At 44.7% G+C, this 20707-nt stretch overlaps 1 protein-coding gene across 2 annotated transcripts in view; it reads left to right on the forward strand.

The window, feature by feature from the left end:
• Nucleotides 1-12105, forward strand: part of FCHSD2 (FCH and double SH3 domains 2) — a gene marked incomplete at both ends in the record, with an annotated part of 242205 nt that extends 230100 nt beyond the window's left edge. For both annotated transcript variants that reach the window (XM_080700168.1, XM_080700169.1), the window contains 6 exons: nucleotides 7836-7919; nucleotides 8040-8217; nucleotides 8879-9099; nucleotides 10410-10539; nucleotides 10646-10728; nucleotides 12022-12105. In XM_080700168.1, coding sequence (XP_080556294.1) covers nucleotides 7836-7919; nucleotides 8040-8217; nucleotides 8879-9099; nucleotides 10410-10539; nucleotides 10646-10728; nucleotides 12022-12105 — 780 coding nt within the window. The remainder of the gene's footprint in view (nucleotides 1-7835; nucleotides 7920-8039; nucleotides 8218-8878; nucleotides 9100-10409; nucleotides 10540-10645; nucleotides 10729-12021) is intronic.
• Nucleotides 12106-20707: the final 8602 nt, after the last annotated feature.

A 20707-nucleotide genomic window follows, 5' to 3' on the forward strand; every position in this document is an offset into this window, starting at 1 on the left:
CCTTTCTCAAAAAAATAAAAAATAAAATAGAGCTGGGAGTGTAACTTAGAACACCTCCGGGTTCAATCTTCAGGACTGCACACACAAAAAGTCAGTGATCTAGGACTTTTTTGAGTTAAATATCCTCTCACTATATTTAAATTCTTACTACTTCATGCCGGGCATGGTGGCGCACACTTGTAATCCCTGCACTTGGGAGGCTGAGACAGGAGGATCGCACGGGTTCAAAGCCAGCCACAGCTACTTAGTGAGGCTTTCAGCAACTTAGACCCTGTTTCCAAATAAAATGTAAAAAAAAAAAAAAAAAGGTCTGGGAGTATAGCCCAGAGGTAGAAAGCCTCTGGGTTCCACCCCCAGTACCACCAAAAAAAAAAAAAAAAAAAAAAAAAAAAAATTCATAATACTTCATGTATTCTAAAAGAGTTAAGATTTTCTCCCCAGCCGGGCATGGTGGCACATGCTTGTAATCCCCACGCTTGGAAGGCTGAGACAGGAGGATCGCGCAGGTTCGAAGCCAGCCTCAGCTACTTAGTGAGGCTCTCAGCAACTTAGTGAGACCCTGTTTCCAAAAAAAAAAAAAAAAAAGATTTTCTCCCCAATATACATTATTCTGATACTCTTCTGAAAAATTGAATTCATCTTGGCCAGGCGTGGTGGCACACGCTTGTAATCCCCGCGCTTAGGAGGCAGAGATAGGAGGATCGCGCTGGTTCGGAGCCAGCCTCGCTGGCTTAAGAGACCCTGTTTCCAAATAAACAAATAAAATAAAATAGGTCTGGGAGTGTAGCCCAGAGATAGAAGGGCTTCCAGGAACCCCAGTACCACCAATTTAAAAAAAAAATTGAAATCATCTTCCAAGAAACTTGGGAAGGTCTTATGGAGTATTATTCAACTATGATTGAGAATGTTTTTTGATGTTACCTCTCATTATCTCATTATTATATTGCCTTCATTGTTCCAGAAGTAAATTTTAAGTTTCTCAAATGAAGAGAGTCCTAAGTATATAACTTTATTTACTTACTTCCTTTTTTTATTATTTATTTATTTTTTACAGTACTAGAGATTGAACCCAGGGGCATTCTACCTCTGAGCTACACCCTCAGCCCAAGTGTGTGTGTGTGTGTGTGTGTGTGTGTGTGAGAGAGAGAGAGAGAGAGAGAGAGAGAGAGAGAGAGAGAGAGAGAGAGAGAGAAGGAGAAACTAGGGATTGAATCCAAAGACATTCTATCTCCATGCAACACCCTCAGCCTGATTTTTATTTGTTTAGAAACGGTCTTAATAGGTTGCTGAGAGCAGCCTCAGCTAATTTGCCAAGGCTGGTTTAGAACCTGCAATCCTCCTGTCTCAGCCTCCCAAGTACTAGGATTACAAGCATGCGCTATCATGCCCAGCTACCCCCAGCCCTATTTTTTTATTCTTTGTTTGGAAACAGGATCTCACTGAGTTGCGGAGGGCCTCACTTAAGTAGCTGAGGCTGAATGCAACCTCTGGTCTCAGTCTCCCAAGTATTGGTATTACAAGCATGTACCACCACACTGAGCTCTAAGGATATAATTTTAAATAACTCATATTCATCCAACATTTCTTCCATTGGTATATCTTAGATGTATCCCTGTTAAACCAGGCTGTAAAAATCTATTTAGTCAGTTAATCACTGAACCAGCATTTGAGTGACCAGTATGTGATAACTTTGGGGATGGAAAAATGAATATGATATTAACCATGCCTTCCAGGAATGGATAGTCTGGGGTAATGGTTGAATACTAATCTGAAAAGAGAGCATGTATGAAAAAATTTAGTCTATTTTTTGTGGTACTGGGCGTGGAACCCAGGAGCATTCTACCTTCGAGCTACCTCCCCAGCCCTGGTTTTTATTCTTTATTTTGAAACAGGATCTCACTGAGTTGCAGAAAGAGCCTCATTAAGTAGTAGCTGAGGCTGTCCTTGAACTGCAGTCCTCCTATCTTAGCCTCCCAAATGCTGGGATTACAAGTGTGTGCCACCATGTCCAGGTATATAAAAAAATTTATAGCGAAGGTAAAGCCACTAGTTCTATGTGTGATAGTTCAGAAAATGTTTACAAGTAAAGTGGCATTTAAATTAGGTAATAAATAAGACCTTTTTGCATATATTGGGAGGTCAGGGAGAGAAAAGGAAAAAAGAACAGCAGATACTGAGCTGGGTGTGGAGGCGCGCGCAGGCTTGTAATCCCAGTACTTGGGAGGCTGAGACAGGAAGGTCGCAGGTTCTCAGCCAGCCTCAGCACCTTGTGAGACCCTCCGTAACTTAGAGAGACCTGTTTCAAAATGAAGAATAAAATAAGCCTGGGGGTGTAGCCTGGAGGTAAAATGCCCCTGGGTTCAATCCCCAGTACCACCAAAAAAGAAAAAGAAAAGCAGATACTGAGCCAAAGTGTGATGAGGGCAGGGGTGGAGGTGCTCAGGACTGGATGTGGGAGCATCCAGAGGGGGGACAGAGTAGCAAATGCAAAGCGTTTGCTGTCAGAAGGTAAAGGGCCTTATATACCAGGCTCAGAAGTTTGATTTTTACCTGGCCAGGAGGAGTCACCGAGTGTCCTAAGGTAAGACTGGACTTGCAGTAAGGTAATCCTGGTCATGGTATTGACACTCTCAAGAATAGATTAGAATAGGGAGCAGTTACCTGGGGACAGTGGCTCCATGACTGTACTCCCAGATACTCAGGAGGCTGAGGCAGGAGGAGGATCACTTGAGGCCAGGAGTTCAAGGCCAGCCTGGGCAACATAATAGGACACTGCCTTGAAAAGAGGAGGAGAAAGAAAGAAGAGAGACTGACTTCAATCGAATTATGATTCCTACAGTCCAGACAAAGAAGGCTGAAATTGATCTGGCAAGAACAAAAAAAAAAAAAAAGCTTATTCAATGGTTAAATTTTGTTTATTTTATTTATTTATTTATTTGTGTGTGTGTGTGTGCGTGCACGCGCATGTGTGTGTGTGTGTTTCTGGGGATTGAACCCAGGGGCATTCTACCTCTGAGCTACACCCCCAGCCCAAATTTGTGTGTGTGTGTGTGTGTGTGTGTGTGTGTGTGTGTGTGTGTGTGTTGTGTGTGTCACTGAGAATGGAACCCAGGGGCCTTCTATTTCCAGGCTACACTCCCAGACCTATTTTATAGTTTGTTTATAAACAGGGTCTCACTAAGTTGCTGAGGCTGACTTCAAACCTGTATGATCCTCCTGTTTCAGCCTCCCAAGTACTGGGATTACAAGTGTGTACCACCACACCCAGCTGATGATTAGGTAGGGGTGTGTGTGTGTGTGTATGGTACTGGGGGTGGAACCCAGGGGCTTTTCTACCTCCAGGCTATACTCCCAGACCTATTTTATATTTTATTTGGAAACAGGGTCTTACTAAGTTGCTGAGGCTGGCTTTGAACCTGTGCGATCCTCCTGTCTCAGCCTCCCAAGCACGGGAATTACAAGCGTGCGCCACCACGCCCAGCAATGGTTAGATTTTAAAGTCTTATAAACATTCATAACTTGGAACCCCTATTAGCATCCACCCTAAGGAAATTAAGCACAATATAGAAAACATTTCAGATACAAATATGTTTTCAGAAGCCAGGTGTGGTAGCACATGCCCATAATCCCAGTATGTGAGTGGCTAAGACAAGAGGATCATAGATTCCAGGCCAGGCTCAGCAACTTAGTGAGACCTTGTTTCAAAATAAAAAATAAAAGGGCTGTGGTGTAGCTTGAAGGTAGAATACCCCTGGGTTCAATCCCTAAAAAAAAAATTTTTTTTGAAAATTTTTTTCAAGGCCTGGATATAGATCAGTAGTAGAGCATTTGCCTAATATGTGAGAGGCCCTGGGTCCAAGCATAGCACTGCAAAATAAAAAAGTTCTTTCATTGTACTACTGCTTCATAGTAACTCTTAAGTTTGAAATCTAAGAAGAGAGTAGTTAATAAATTATTACATACTGTAACCATAACATATTATGAGTATTATTGAAACTTACATTAGTAAGATTTTTTTTTCAGTATTGGGGATTGAACCTAGGGTAATTCTACCTCTGAGCTACACTCCCACTCCTTTTTTATTCTTTATTTTGAAATAGGATATCACTAAGTTGTGGAGTACTTAGCTATTTCAGCTAAGTAACTGAAGCTGGCCCCAAACTTATGATCCTCCCGACTCAGCCTCCCAAATACTGCAATTACAAGCATGTGCCACCACACCCAGCTCTGGCTTTATTTTTTAGTTTTTTGCGGGGCTAGTAAGAATTTTTTATAGAAGAAACACTTTATTTATTTTTTTATTTTATTTTATTTTATTTTGGTGGTGGTGGTGGTACTGGGGGTGGAACCCAGGGGCTTTCCTACCTCCAGGCTATACTCCCAGACCTATTTTATACTTTATTTGGAAACAGGGTCTCACTAAGTTGCTGAGAGCCTCACTAAGTAGCTGAGGCTGGCTTCGAACCTGTGCGATCCTCCTGTCTCAGCCTCCCAAGCATGGGGATTACAAACGTGCACCACCATGCCCGGCAATAACACTTTATAATAACAAGGTAGGGTATCAAGTATTTTCAGCTTTTTTTTATTTTTCAGCTTTTCTTCAATGAATATGTATTATTCTTCTAGCCAGGAAAAGCATAGTGTTTTAAAATAAAGGTAATCTGGAAAGATGTAGGTGGGGTTAGGGTCCTGTCACTAGATATTAAGGCTTAACAGTATGAGATTTGGTGTCTGTCTAATAGTCACTACCAGCCACTTGCTGTCTGTAGTTGGGATGTGTGAGAAGAAATACAGTCCCTGCCTTAAGTAAGTTAGTCTTGTAGGAGCCCGCAAGGATAAACAGCTAACCAGAGTGCCATGGTAGTCAGCACATGAGTGACGCCTACAGTTGTACAGGAACTAAAGGAGGAGACACCTAGCATGTGAGCTGGGCCACAGGCCACGAGTGACGATAACAGCTCCTGTCTCTGCTTATTTCTAATCTCTCCAGTAACCCTGTAAGGAAGATATTCTCAGACAGCCCACTCATTCAAGAGGTAATTAGTTGAGCACCTCTATGCACTAGTGCTGTGCTCTTTGCTAGGCTCTGGGATGTAGCACTGATCAAAACAGACAGAAATCTCTGCCCTTGCAGAGTTTATATGGAAGGGAGGGAGAGAGGGGCTCAATGGCATCTCCTGTTCTCTTTCCCATAGAAACAGACTATAGTCTCATCGTTCATCAGATAGAAAAGATGGAGCAGAGCATGCCAGACAGAAGGAACAGCCAGGTAGAAACAAAGGCAAGAAAGAACATGGTACACTCAGAGAACAGGGAAGAGTGTGCTCGGCCAACGCACCTGGAGGCCTCTGGGTCCAGACTCTCTAGGTCTTGGTTGCCATGCAGAGGACAACCTTGTTATGTGGAAGAATTGGTCATCAGTGCATGGGGTTGGTATGAGCATACTAGCGTCTGCTTCTGTTAGACGATTCCCACGGTGCAGGGCAGATGACGTAGACCTCCATGTCTTCTCATATATTTGAAGGTGCTCTATTAGCCAGGCGTGGTGGTGCACGCTTGTAATCCCAGCATTACAAGGAGGCTGAGACAGGAGGATCACGGTTCAAGGACAGCCTCAGCTACTTAGTGAGACCCTTTGCAACTCAGAGAAACTCTATTTCAAAATAAAGAATAAAAAATCAGGCTGGGGGTGTAGCTCAGAGGTAGAATGCCCCTGGGTTCCATCCCCAGTACCACAAAAATATAAAAAAATAAAACATCAAGATACTCTGTTCTTTCAGCTTTGCTCCCACATACACTAAAGTCTGGTTATGTTGAAATGTTTTAAGCCTCAGCATGTAATTTAGAAAAATAGCTTTATTACAAAGTTGCCTTTTGCTGGTCTATTCAAGGCATAGTGTGGTTTCAGAACAGCAAAGAAATTCCATTGAAAAAGCTATGTCGAGTAAATGAGAGCCAGGCATGTAGTGTGTACCTGTAATCTTCGTACTTGGGAGGCTGAGACAGGAGGATTGCAGGTTCATGGCCAGCCTCAGTTACTTAGTGAGTCTCTCCACAACTTAGTGAAACCCTGTTTCAAAATAAAGAATAAAAAATAGGACTAGGGGTGTTGCTCAGAGGTAGAACCCCTGGGTTCAATCCCCAGCACCACAATAAATAATTAATTAATTAATTCTTTCTAAATAAAATAAGCCAGGCACGGTGACGCAGTTTGTAATCCCAGAATTTGGGAGGCTGAGACCAGAGGATCACAGTTCGTGAATAGCTTCAGCTAATACTTAGTGAGGCCCTTTGCAACTCAATGAGACCCCGTTTCAAAGTAAAGAATAAAAATAGGGTCGGGGGTGTATCTCAGAAGTAAAATGCCCCTGGTTTCCATCCCCAGTATCCCCCCAAAAATAATAAAATAAAATAAGGGCTGGGGATATAGCTTGGAGGTAGAATGGTCCTGGGTTTAATCCCCAGTAACACACACACACAAACAAAGGGTAAATGGGGGGTTTTCCTTGTACTTTGAGGTCAGAGGTAATTTACTTAAAACCTAGTCTTGAGCCGGGCATGGTGGCGCACACTTGTAATCCCGCACTTGGAAGGCTGAGACAGGAGGATCACACAGGTTCAAAGCCAGCCTCAGCTACTTGGTGAGGCTCTCAGCAACTTAGTGAGACCCTGTTTCCAAATAAAATATAAAATAGGTCTGGGTATAGCCCAGAGGTAGAAAAGCCCCTGGGTCCCACCCCCAGTACCACCAATAAATAAATAAGTAAATAAAACTTAGTCTTAGAGTATATGGATAGGTCATCCATTTTCAGTATTCTTTGTGGCTCAAGTTGCTGTAGATCATCTAGAACCTGAGTTTTGGTGAAATATTTTTGTGTTCATGAAACGGGAAATGGGTCTTATCTTCTTTTTGTCTGTGTAACTTGAATATATTTGAGACATTGAGATTTGAAAACTATGTAATCTCAGGTGATAGTTTTAACTAATCTTGGAACTTGGGGAAAGCTTTCTAGGCTGTTTACCAGAGAGCGGGGAGATGGTGGCAAGCCCCTGCCTGTTATATGTAAAGAGCCAAGGCTCCCCTGTCCTCTGTGGTGCCTCTGAGTGCTTCCTCTAAGGTTCTGTATTCCCCAGGACAAATCTGGTGGCTAGTGCTGTCAGAGATAACCACACCATCTCAGCCCTTTCACAAGCTCCCACGTGGATCAGCCCCGTCTTCACACTCAAGTTGGAACGTAACCCAGACCTTGATTGTTCTCGGACGCAGCCTTCTCACAGTTTTCTTCTTTCGGCCACTGTTTGACAGCAATTCCAGCTCAGTCCTAGAACACTGGAGCCGCCGTCCAGTCCATGTGCATAGCGCTTTGCATTTTCCCAGCATGTGCCCCTGTGGCGGCCTCCGCAGCAGTTCCACTTCAGTGCCTCTTCTGCCTGTGCTTCCCAAGTCATGGTTCTGTGCTTACTCATCCTACATTGACTCCACCCTCCAGAGAATGGCAGGATTGTCATCTTGAGGGACTGGAGGCATCAGACTGAGGGACCGACCAGTAGATACATGAGCTTAGTGGGAACTTCGTCACCCCCCCCCCTGCTTCCAGCACAGTGCTCTGTCCACTGACCTGGTTGCCTCGTGAGGAGCCAGTTTTCGTTGCAATTTTATTTTGCTTCATTTTTTAACGTAAAGCTTCACCTCATTACACTAGTTTTATGGCATTAAAACTTTCATTTTTCTTAAAATCATTTCAATATTTTGACCGCAGTTTTTGTTATGACCAGCACACATCTGCTCTTTATCTAACCTTTTTAATTTTGTCCATGACCATCCTACATTGCAGGCTTCTCAACCAGATGAGTTGACCATTGAGGAGCATGAGGTGTTAGAAGTGATTGAAGATGGAGATATGGAAGACTGGGTAAAGGTATATTCCTTTGCTCATATCGCCCCTTCTTGTGACACTTTCAGGAGTTTGTTTTGGTTCTTTTTAAGCCATGTCCAAATTGTGTGTGCAAACCTGTGTTGTCACATGTCTTTTACTCAGGCTCGAAATAAAGTTGGCCAAGTGGGTTATGTGCCAGAAAAGTACCTACAGTTTCCCACTTCGAACAGCCTGCTGAGCATGCTGCAGTCCTTGGCTGCTTTGGACAGTCGGTCACACACATCCAGCAATTCCACGGAAGCAGAACTCGTTTCTGGCAGCCTCAACGGAGATGCCAGCGGTAAAGACTGAAACAAGGCATTCTTGTATTACCAGGGAGTAAGCTGTTAGTAGGCTCAAAAGCACTTTCTTCCTGTCTGTGTTTTCCTATTTGGTCACAGTCCTATTGTACAGTAGAACCCTAAAGTTGATCTTCAGTGAGTAAAAAATTATACCTTATGTGATGCTCTCTGGGTTGTCATGTAACCATGGAGGAATTGCAAAAGCAGTCTAGCTGTGTTTTTGTTTTGTTTTGTTTTTGTGACACTAGGGGTGGAGCCCAGAGGCATTCTATCTCCAAGCTACACCCCCAGACCTATTTTTTATTCTTTATTTTGAAACAGTGTCTCACTGAGTTGCAAAAGGCCTCACTAAGTAGCTGACACTGTCCTTGAACCGTGATCCTCCTTGATCTCAGCCTCCCAAATGCTAGGATTACAAGCATTCACCACTTGCCCAGCTGACTGTAGGTTTTTAAATCAGCTTTATTGAGGTGTAATTTACACACAACAAATGCATCTGATTTAAATACACAAGTCAATATGCCAATTCTTATTTTGAAGTCTGTATTTTGAGCCACAGTGATATGAAATAACAAATTTTTCTAAAATTATACAATATGTCTTGAATACGTATATGGCTGTTCATGTTCTTACCGGGTTTGTCTCTCTCTTGCTTCCTAGTCTGTTTTGTGAAAGCACTTTATGATTACGAGGGCCAGACGGATGATGAGTTATCTTTTCCTGAGGGAGCAATCATCCGTATCTTGAACAAAGAAAACCAAGATGATGATGGCTTCTGGGAAGGGGAATTCAATGGGCGGATTGGAGTTTTCCCATCGGTGCTAGTAGAAGAACTTTCAGCCTCAGAAAATGGTGATGCTCCGTGGATGAGAGAGATTCAGGTACCTTTGAGGGGAGAACTCTGAATAAAGAGTGAGTAAGGAAAGTAAGTAACCCTCTCCATTCCAGCTTTGGTTGCCAGGTAACTGTAAGACTGAATTGGGGAAACCAGAGACTTATCAGACCCTTGTAGAATATGGCTGTATTCTACCTCCATTCTGTTCTCTGAACTCATTAACCAAATTACTAAGTTGTGAGCCAGGCGTGGCTGCGCACGCTTGTAATCCCAGCAGTCAGGAGGCTGAGACTGGAGGATCGCAGTTTGCGGACAGTCTCAGCTACTTAGTGAGGCCCCCTGCAACTCAGTGAGAACCAGTTTCAAAATAAAATAAAGAATAAAAAATAGGGCAGGGGGTATGGCTTGGAGATCGAATGCCCCTGGGTTCCATCCCCAGACCCACACACACAAAAAAAACTAAATTGTGTATAACATGAAACACTGGCTTGGTGTGGAAAAGGAAACAAGTCAGAGAGGGAATGTGTTGTTTCTGTGGTCATTTAGTGGTATGACTCTTAGCTGGCTCCTGCTCTCCCTCACTCTGGCCCAGGGCCTATCAGAGCCCCGTCCACACTCAGGAGGCTCCAGGCCTCACTCGGCATGGAGGAATCTGCCTTTGTAGGAAATTCCTAATTCAGTCAGTTTGGTTTGTCTTCTTTGGTAATGTGTCACAGCAGGTCTGGCAGTAGTGGGATAAGGAACCTGTCTGCCAATCTTGTTTGCATGGCAATTGTGATCACTTAGTATGACATACAAAACCTAGGAAAATCAGAAACTCAGGTAGTTAAACATCGCATACAAAAAGAAAAAACAACTTGTCCTTTTTTCTTCTTCCCTGAGCTATTTGCTATCAATAGAAGAACTCAAGAATGGTATGACTTGTTAACTGTTTAAGATTAACCAAAGCCGGGCGTGGTGGCGCACGCTTGTAATCCTCGTGCGTGGGAGGCAGAGACAGGAGGATCGCGCAGGTTTGAAGCCAGCCGCACTGGCTTAAGAGACCCTCTTTCCAAATAAAAAAGTATAAAAATAGGTCTGGGACTGTAGTCCAGAGGTAGAAGGGTTTCCAGGAATCCCAGTACCAACAAAAAAAAAAAAAAAAAAAAAAAAAGGATAAACTAAAATCTGTAGTAGAATGGCATCTGTGAGAAGGAAAGTTAAGTGCGTGGAACTGGGGTTAGAGCGGGTACTTTCAGCCCCTTTGTCTCTAATGAGGCTGACAAGTTATAACCATCCCAGAGTAAAGGAACACGTACTGGGCAGGAGAGAAGCAGCCCACTCTCCTTCCAGAGACTAACCTTGCCTCCCTTGCAGGTCTCTCCTTCCCCCAAGCCACACACCTCCCTGCCCCCGCTGCCGCTGTATGACCAGCCTCCCAGCAGCCCATACCCCAGCCCAGATAAGAGGAGCTCCCAGTTCTTCCCCCGATCTCCTTCAGCAAACGGTAAGGGTCCTCCTGGGCAGGGTCTAAGTACATTTCACTTCAGAAATCCACTGGCATTTTTGTTGCTCAATAACACAAATTAAGCTTCTTTGGTTCTCTCTCTTAGAAAACAGTCTCCATTCTGAATCACCAGGATTATCACAGGCATCAAGGCATACTCCTGAGACCTCATATGGCAAACTCCGACCTGTAAGTCTCCTATGTGGCGGGGTTAGAGGATGCATAGTTCTTCCAGATTGGAAGCAAAAAAAGTCAGTGTTTTCCCATGGACCCTGTGTGTTGCCAAACAAGTGAAAAATGGGTTGGGTGCATAAAAGGGGCTATTGAAAAGGAAGGCTATAAAGTTAACTTATCTTGGAACATTTAGTCTACACTGGAACTCTTCACACAGAGCTATGGTGGTAAAATCATAAGCTCGGTGCACCCCTGTAATCCCAGTACTTGGGAGGCTAAAACAGGAAGATTGCATGTTCCAGACCAGCCTCAGCAACTTAGCAAGACCCCATTTCAAAATAAACAATAGTAGTGGCACACACCTATAATCTCAGTATTTGGGAGGCTGAGACAAGAGGATAGTAGGTTCAAGGAGCAAGAACCAACCCTCTTTCAAAATAAAATAAAAAATGAAAAGAACTGTCTCAGCCTTCCAAATACTGGGATTATAGGCATGCTCCATTATGCCTAGCCCAGGTTTCTTTGTTTTGTTTTGTTTTTGTGGTACTGGGGATTGAATCCAGAGGCATTCTACCTACGATCCATCTATCTCAGCCTCCCAAGTATTGGGATTACAGGCATGCACCACCATGCCCAGCTGACCCAGATTTTTTTTGGGGGGGTGGTCTGGGGATGGAACCCAGGGGCATTTGACCTCCAAGCTACACCCCATGCCCTATTTTTTATTTTTTATTTTGAAACAGGGTCACACTGTTTCAAAACACTAAGTTGCAGAGGGCCTCACTAAGTAGCTGAGGCTGTCCACGAACCACGATCCTCTGGTCTCAGCCTCCTGAATGCTGGGATTACAAGCGGGTGCCACCACTCCTGGCTTGGTCCAGATTTCTTAATGCGGCTTACAAAAGCCTTCCCGTCTAACCCCAACTCGCCTCTCCTTCTCTCATGCAGCTTCTCTCATGCAGCTTCCTCTCAAGATATGCTGAAATGTTCTAAGTTCTCTTAAGTATTGCCTTCTTGCTTCCATCTCTAGTCTTTGGCTTTAGAGAAGGCTTTTAGGGCTTTAGGGACTGTTGTGCCCATGAAGCTCACAGCCTAGGGAACAACCTAATTGGTGGGTCTAACATTCATCCAGATCAGTTCTAGCTTCTCAGGGTGGGAACAGCAAAGATTAGATTGGAAGCACATGCTCAGAGCATTTCCCAGATGCTCAGATGCCCAACTCCTTGGATAGAGTGATTGGGGTTTGCAGATACTCCAGGCTCTGAGTCAGGAAGCTGACTGACAGCCCATGTCATTGTCCCTGCTCAGGTCCGAGCGGCTCCCCCTCCACCCACACAGACCCATCGGAGGCCCGCGGAGAAGATGGAAGACGTGGAGATCACACTGGTGTGATGACGGGTTTGCCCTCTTTGACCGCTACAATCAAGGCCAGGCTTGGAGTTTGGCCAGTCTTGTTTTTTAGGCACCTTTGCATGATGACTCTTGAACAGAGCAAAACCAAGGAGGAATCTGTGACTGGGTGGCCTGCTGGACTCCTCCCACATTTTGAATATTTTGTGCCTTTTTTTAGTTGTCATTTTCTATGTCATCTCTCCTACCATAGCACAAATCCTAGTGGGCCATAGAAGCAGAGAGGGGAGCAGCCCTCATGCCTAACAGGGTCCAATTTTATATGAGACTTAAGACCAGGCCTCGTTCCAGGGCACAGTCACAGAATTACTGATCATGTGCACTCGTACAGTATATTACTGTGGCCACAGGGATGTGGCAAGGATCTCATCTTTCTTCAAGTGGCTTTTGCTCATCTGATTAGGTATTAATCAGATTCTGTTGGCTCCAAAAGGAAACAGAAGGAGGGATTCGGGAGAGGCTGGCTCCTCCCCAGAGTTGGTCCCCAGACTGAAAATGAAACCTTGCTGGAAAGAAAATGGACTGCCCTGAGATTAGCGCCAACTACATTAACGCACATCTCTTCCACGACTAACAGATTTAAAATGTTAACAGTGTCTTTTGTATTAATATTTATGCCATTCATTTAGTATTAGTGGGGCTAACCTGGAGGGGCTAAACTTGTAGCCACATCTTGCCCATCACATAGACTAATAGAAAGGAGGTTGCGGCTAAAGCAGAGATGGAGCTTCCAGATCCGAAATGAGCCGATTTAATGTTGTTTTTGTCTTTGGGTATTTTTCAGCTTAGTTTTTACAGCATAAACTGTTCTGACCAGTATCCTTAGAACCTGAATGTCTGCATAAATTGAGGACATATGCCTGCATGGTTGAGCTGCTCTACAGGGGAGGCCCCTAGCATTCTTTTATCCCATTCCAGCTCAGTAATCCAGAGAACAAGATTGTAGATGGTGTAGACAAGTTGTCACCATGAAAAATACAGCTTTCAGGTCCCACTGACCCAGCGTTTTCTTGGGAGGAGGACTTGTGGGCCTGTGGAGGAAGCCGGCTCCCTACAAGAGAAGACTTTGCACACACGGCACGGTGCAGACAGAGGAGGAAGAGGCGCCTTCTGCGGGTCCAGGAGAGCTGGGAGGCTGCTCTGCAGTGCAGCAGGGGGCCCAGAGTGGGGCTTGGCTCTTCACCCCCACAAATTAGGGAGTGAGTTGCCTAGGGGATAAGAAATATTAGTTGGATGCTTTTTTATTCAATTTTGTTAAGAAGTCAGATTTTCAGAATTTAGTCCAAAAGTTGTGTTATGCTTTAAAATTTCCATTCCTCCTAAGAATCTTTAAAAAACTTAAAATGTTCACCAGATGTCCCCATGGGATTTTCGACCAAAAGTAGGGTCAGAGCTGAAGAAATTTTCAGTTAGTTATTTGATCACTTCAGTCACGGTACCCCTTGATGACTCTTCTTCATGATTTTGGTCTTTGATTTTGCATTTCTTAACCTTTGATCTGTTTGAGGTCTTTTTATGTTTATTAAACTTATTCTTAAGTTTAAAAAAGAAATTAAATGGGTGGGGATTTTTAAAAAGATTTTTACAGTTTACTGGAACGTTACCAATCCTCAACATGCTTATTCAGTAGAGCAGTTCTTGCCGCCCAGTCTTGTATTGTCTCTTGAGCTAGCAAAATTGTCCTTGAATTTGGGTTTTTCACAACCTCAGATAGTTATTCGAAGTCTTTTGTTATATCTTAAAATGTTTTTTGGAAGAGCTGCTAATTTTGTTTTTAAAAACAAAATCATAAAAATATGCCTCCTTTTTTAAAAATAACCTCTCCCTCCAGGACATGTAACCCAGCATCAGCGTGCACAGGCCAGGGCTCAGAGGATGCCTCTGTGCAGATGCGCTTTCTTTACAGTGGCTGTAAAAAGTTTGTATTTATTATGTATAAAATATTGAATAATAAAATATGGAATTAAGTTTTCCAGGTTTCCTTATAAAAATGTCTGGGTAAACAGGCTTTTCCAAAAATACCATGCATTTTCTTTCTTCCCCCACCCCCGAGCATTGAACCCAGGACTTCTCATGCTAGGCAAGTGCTCTATCACTGAGCCATACCTCCAGCTCAATACTACACTTCTTAAAAAGTCACTCTTAGACCCTCCTTTATTTTTATTTCATTTTATTTTTTTGTGGTATTAGGGAAGATGGAATCCAGGGGCATTCTACCTCCAAGCTACACCCCCAGCCCTAATTCTTATTCTTTATTTTGAAACGATCTCACTGAGTTGCAAAGGGCCTCCTCACTAAGTATCTGAGGTTGGCCACAAACCCGGATCCTCCTGTCTCAGCCTCCCAAACACTGGGATTACACATGTGGGCCACCACACCTGGCTCCTAGACCCTCCTTTAAACCATTTATCAGATACAGAAAGCAAGAGGCAAATCCACCTATGGGGTACAGTCCATATGCCACCTATGTGCCAGGTGCAAACCCTGGGTGCCAGAGATGGAAGGGAATAAGTAATGGTCTTTGCTTTCAAGATTCTTTCCCCATGGGGGAAAAAGACAAGTATAATGTGAGGATTGTACTGAGAGACCTGCTGGAGGAAGGGCAGGTAATCTGCTGGGAAGCTGAGACAGGAGCTTGGATTTTGCTGCTGAAGAGGCTAGAGCAGGGTACTGAAGTTCCCTCAAAGGATGTGACTCCTGGCCTCCAGGGAGCAGCTATTGTGTATATTTCTCAACCTTTTACTAAATCTCCACTCTGAGGAGCAGTGAATTATATATAAGGAGATATTATTCACCTCGGGTGAAATAAGGATTTCTAGTTATGGGTTGAGTCCCTCTGGGTTCCAGCCACACTGAAGACCAGGGCTTGGTCTCTTTGGGGTAGAACCTCACAAACTCCTCTTTCCTGGAGCTGGGAATACATAGTATATATTCCTCCAGACAATTTTTGTACTGAGTTTTATACTGAGTTTGTACACATTTTGTAATGGGTTTGTAAAACTCATACACATTTCTGATTTATATAAGTAGGATTATATAATACATTTATCTTTACATCATTCTATTTGTATTTGATATAATTCTATTTTAAATATTTGTTCTTTTTATGGTTGTATTGTATCCCATTGTTTGGATTTATTTTTTTTTAATTTTTTTTATTTTTATTTTTATTTTTTATTTTTTATTTTTTTGCAGGTCTGGGGATGGAACCCAGGGGAGTTTGACCTCTGAGCTACATTCCCTGCCCCATTTTTTATTCTTTTTTTTTTGGGGGGGTACTGGGGTTCCTGGAAACCCTTCTACCTCCAGGCTACACTCCCAGACCTATTTTTTTATACTTTTTTTAAAATTTGGAAACAGGGTCTCTTAAACCAGTGTGGCTGGCTTCGAACCTGCCCGATCCTCCTGTCTCTGCCTCCCAAGCGTGGGGATTACAAGTGTGCGCCACCACATCCAGTTTATTCTTTATTTTGTGAAACAGGGTCTCACTAAGTTGTGGGTGGCCTCACTAAGTAGCTGAGGCTGTCCACGAACTGCGATCCTCGGGTCTCAGCTTCCCGAATGCTGGGATTACAAGCGTGCGCCACCACGCCCAGCTATTAAATCATAAATTAAACATTCCTACAGTGATGAGCATTTAGGTTGTATCGAGCCATTTATTAGAATTAACATCTTTGTACAGATTTTTTCTGTTTTTGTAGTACTGGGGATTGAACCCAGGGGCATTTTACCTCTGAGCTACACCCACCCCCAGCCCTATTTTTTTTTTTTTTTGAAACAGGGTCTCGCTAGGTTGATAAGTGCCTCACTACTTGTTGAGGCTGTCCTCAAACTTGCAGTCCTACTGTCTCAACCTCCCAAGTACTAGTATCACAGGCATGCACCACCATGCCTAGGTTTTGTACATTTTTTTTCTTTCTTTTTTTTTTTCTTTTTTTTTTTTTTTTTTGGTGTGTGTGTGTGTGTGTGGTACTGGGAATGGATCCTAGGGCTTTCTACCTCCAGGCTACAGTACCAGACTTATTTTATATTTTATTTGGAAACAGGGTCTCACCAAGTTACGAAGGACCTAAGTAGCTGAGGCTGGCTTTGAACCTGAGCTGTCCTCCTTGTCTCAGCCTCCCAGGTACTGGGATTACAAGTGTGTACCACTATGCCTGGCTTGTACATATTTCTTTATGAATTTGTTTCAATATAAATACTGAGCAAATTCCTAAGTGTGAAATTTGAGGGTCCAGAAAGGTATGTATGGAATTAATTTTCTTAGATTTTTGCCAAGTTGATCTCCAAAAGAATGACATCCATTTACATTTCCACCGTATATGAGACCACAGCATGGACTTGTGGGTCAGAAAGTCTGCAGTCTGATAGCTGTGGGGTCTGAACCTCAGTATCCTCCCCTGGAACCTGAGAAGACGGCTGTGCAGGAAGAATATGCAGGGCATGCACCGCAGGGTGATCTCCACACACACTCCCCACCATCCGCGATCTCCACACACACTCCCCACCATCCACGATCTCCACAAGCACTCCCCGCCATCTGCTCGCCCGCCTTTGGGGTCCTTGCCTTGAGAACTGGTGTCCTTGATCATCGTCCAGGTGCCCAGCGGTGCACAGGCTTGTCCTGAGGCCACTAGGGAGGAATGTGTGTGAAATACAGAGCCTTAAATCTGGAAGGGAGGTCAGGACACAGGAAATAGTTCCATCTTTTGTCCTCCCTGCAGTGAAAACTGCTATAATGTTTCAGACCACTGTTGGCACAGAGTCTGTAACCAGGGGCAAGGTTTAGCTAATTGCTCCACCCAGTGTCAGCTAAATGTTGGCCTCTTTCATCAGGAGAACAGGTTTGATTTAGTCAAGCCATGGACTCTCAGCGCCTGACCTGGATAGCTTCCACTCTGGCCCACTGCACGGCCCATGTGCACACATCACACAGAACCGAGTGAGAAATCATCCAGCCTTAGCCCTGCCGCTGCTCAGCAGCCACTCTTCATGCTGCTGCAACGCCAGCTCTAAAAGAAATGGAACGAGGTGATTCCCAAGGGTTTGTACAACTCTTACTCTAGTCATTCTAGGGTACAATAAAGAATATCACACAACAGGTCATGATATTGGAGAATGGACTTGGAAGGCAGATATGTTTACGAGTGTTTCCCAACACTGCCCGGACATGGATCCATGGGCTTCCTGAGATGGCAAGAAGTTGAAAAGAAAATACAATCAACTGGATTTGTCTACTGGTCAAAGAAACCTGTATGTGCCGGGTGATAATGACATCCCAGGCTACGCCAGCCACTCACTGCCCAGGGAGCTCAGCCACAGCTTTTGGCTGGGGTTCTAGTCACTAGCCAGCCCGTGTCAAGTGGCCTTCTGACACAGTATGGCTGCTCTGAACCTCTGCATGTGTCTTGTTCATTATGAAGTTGTTTCTTGTGACAGAAATTCAACCAAATGACAAATTTTAGGTTAGAAGAAGGAGAGTTGGAATTTATTCTGAAATCCTACAGCTTGACACAACCAGTTAAGTTTCCTCTTAGCTTCTTCCTGTGTTTTCTTTGTTACTGCTTGATCTGCCAAGAACCATGTGAATGCCAAAGAGCGTCTTGTTCCTGGGCTATTTTTCCTTGGTCCCAGTGGCCAAAAAAACACAACTTTTACTGTGTCTATTTCTGAGAGCTCTGGTGTGGGAATGTTTTCCTGGCGTGTTTTATCCTGAAGCATAACAGAAACAAACCCATGAGTTGGGTCCATACCCTTTCTACACTGCATACCAAACACACCACAACTTGCTCCTGGGAGAGAGGGACAACCATGGGAGAAAGACCTGCATGCAGGCCCTCGAACAACCTGATTCACCCTGACCTCAGGCTCAGCCCTCCACCTTTTTGGACCTCACTTTCCTTATTTTGTAAAGTGGGAATGAGAAGGCAATACAAACTTCCTAAAATCCTAGAGAATCATATAACAAACAGTTGAGCTGAAGCTATTTCTGACTAGCAGATGGACTCCCAAAGAAGAAAACCAGCATGTACCCAGACATAGACATGGTATGTCTCACAGGTGTGGCTCTTGCCCCAAATGGTGCAGCTGGTAATAGCTTTCCAGGATTCAAGTTTTCCTCACTCCTGAGTCTCTGCATCCACCTTTTCCTTTCCCCCTCCCCTCTTCTCTTCTCTCTCCCCCCCTCTCTTTCCTGTACTGGGGATGGAACCCAGGGGCAGTCTACCTCCAAGCGACACCATCAGCCCTATTTTTTTTATTCTTTATTTTGAAATGGGGACTTACTGAGTTGCAAAGAGCCTCACTAACTAACTGAGGCTGCTCGTGTGAACGGTGATTCTCCTGCCTGAGCCTTCCAAATGCTGGGATTACAAGCGTGCACCACCACGCTCAGCTTGCATGTCCCATATTTTAAGAGCTACTCACCCTTTAGCTTCAGGGGCCAGGATGGGAGAGATGGAGGGAGAGAGTGGGCTTAGGCACACAGTTCCACAGGGGAGGGCCCTGAGCCCTGCCCAGTTGGGAGCTAAAGTCTCTTAACATTTGTTTAAAAAGAATATGTGTGTATGCCGCTGTGTGATCTTGAATTACTTAACCTCAGAGCCTCACTGTTCTCATCTGTAAACCAGATGAAACCCACGTACAAGGTGGTTGGGAGGAGCATATGAAACTCTAAGCAGGGTGGCTTATCTAATACACAGTGCAGGAGGGAGGCTGAGAAATGGCTTTGGCAGGGACTAGGCAGCTGGTGACCCCTGGTGGCCACGGGCAGCCAGGGCAGCAAGGCTGGGGCAGGGGAGAACGGAGAAGCTTGAACTGAAGAATGTTGGACTCCTAGAACTTTAGACCCTTAAACTTGCTGAGTCCATGAATAAGTGAATTTAATCACTTCAAAACATTCCCTGAGGTTTCTCTGGAAGGCTTGACCCCAGAAAATACTTTGTTTTCATCCTGGCCTCTTTGAAGAGCTCCCTGATTTTATTCTAAGAAAGATAGATATAAGCAAGGGAGCGTGGGACCGAGGGGGCTTCTACCTGGCCTGGCAGACGAGGGTAGGGGTCTCAGCGGGGGATCCTGAAGGATGAATCTGGTTGTGGGCTGGGTGGGGAGGGACCAGAGCATCCTGGATGGAGAGAAAGGCAGGTGTAAGACACACTCAGAATAATAGGAGAACTGAGGCGGGCCAGCAGGGTGGCCTCCAAAGGCTTTGACTTCCAAGCTGAGGGGTTTCTCTCAAGCAATAGGAATTTCAAAGGACTGTCCACGTAACCATGACACTTTAGGAAGGCTCTGGAAAGGAAGGAACTGGGGGAGATGGTAAGTCTAGGAGATGATATGTATAGCAGCAAAGATGGAGAGTTAGGCACTGCCTCAGGACCTGGTGCCGGGAGGGCGGAGGTCACTTACACAGGACATGACCAGAGGCAGCTGGGCGTGTCATCCAGAGCTCAGGACCGCTGGGCCAGGGAAGTAGGTGATTTGGGAGTAAGCAGAATGTAGATTTTGTAACTGATCGACTCTGAACTCTGTCTCCCCCAGCTCTAGGCAGGACAGCAGGTGGGGCTGGGTTCTGCCCTGAACTCAAGAGGCAGGGTGTGTGTGTGTGTGTTACTAGGGACTGAACTTAGGTGCATTCTACCTTTGAAATACACCTCCCAGCCCTTTTTATCTTTTTGTTTTGAAACGGTCTCACTGGGTTGCTGAGAGTCTCACTGCTTGTTGAAGCTCTCAGACCTTCAATTCTGCCTCAGCCTCACAAGAACTGGGATTACAAGGGTGCACCACCACACCTGGCATGTGGGTTAAACTTGATCACAGTATAAATGAAGGCCCAGGGCTGGCCTGGCTGAGCTCGCTGTCCTGAGCTCTGTCTCTGGAAGAACAGGAACACACTGTAAAGATGCCCAATGCTGGTTCATTGGCACCCCTGGGCTGCCTTCTCAGCCTCAACCCCCGGGTGCCTGAGCAGTAGAGCCCACTGCATTGGTTGGGACTCAGGGCCAGAATGTAACAAGGGTCGCATTCCCAGGGCCCTGGGAGCCACTGCTCTCTGCTGCCTCCAGACCTTTCTTCATGTTCTTCACTCGGTTAGACAGGACAGCCTGTGCGCCCAGGCGGCGGCTGGGCTGGCTCTGCCCCAGCTCTATGCAAGAGGAAGAAAGGAGCCAAGCCTGCATCTCCCTGATCTCCCAGGCCAGGGGCCTCCCTGTACCCCCACATGCAGCAAAGAAGCAAACACACAGATTAAAATTTTTTCACTTGTAGGAGAGGAAATAAGGAGTTAAAAAAAAAAAAAAACCTATTGTACGTCCCCACCCCATGTTTGTTTGGGTTTTTTGCTTGTTTGGTTGGTTGGTTGGGTTTTTTGATTTGGAGAGTTTGTGTTTGTGTTTATTTGTGGTACTGAGGATTGAAACCAGAGGCATTCTACCTCTGAGCTACACCCCCAGCCCTTTTTTATTTTATTTTTTTTTTGTTTTGTTTTGTTGTTGTTATTTTGGTGGTACTGGGGGTGGAACCCAGGGGCTTTTCTACCTCCGGGCTATACTCCCAGACCTATTTTTTTTATACTTTATTTGTAAAC

Source organism: Muscardinus avellanarius (genome assembly GCF_963383645.1).
Source record: "Muscardinus avellanarius genome assembly, chromosome: 1".
Taxonomy (NCBI): Eukaryota; Metazoa; Chordata; class Mammalia; order Rodentia; family Gliridae; genus Muscardinus; species Muscardinus avellanarius.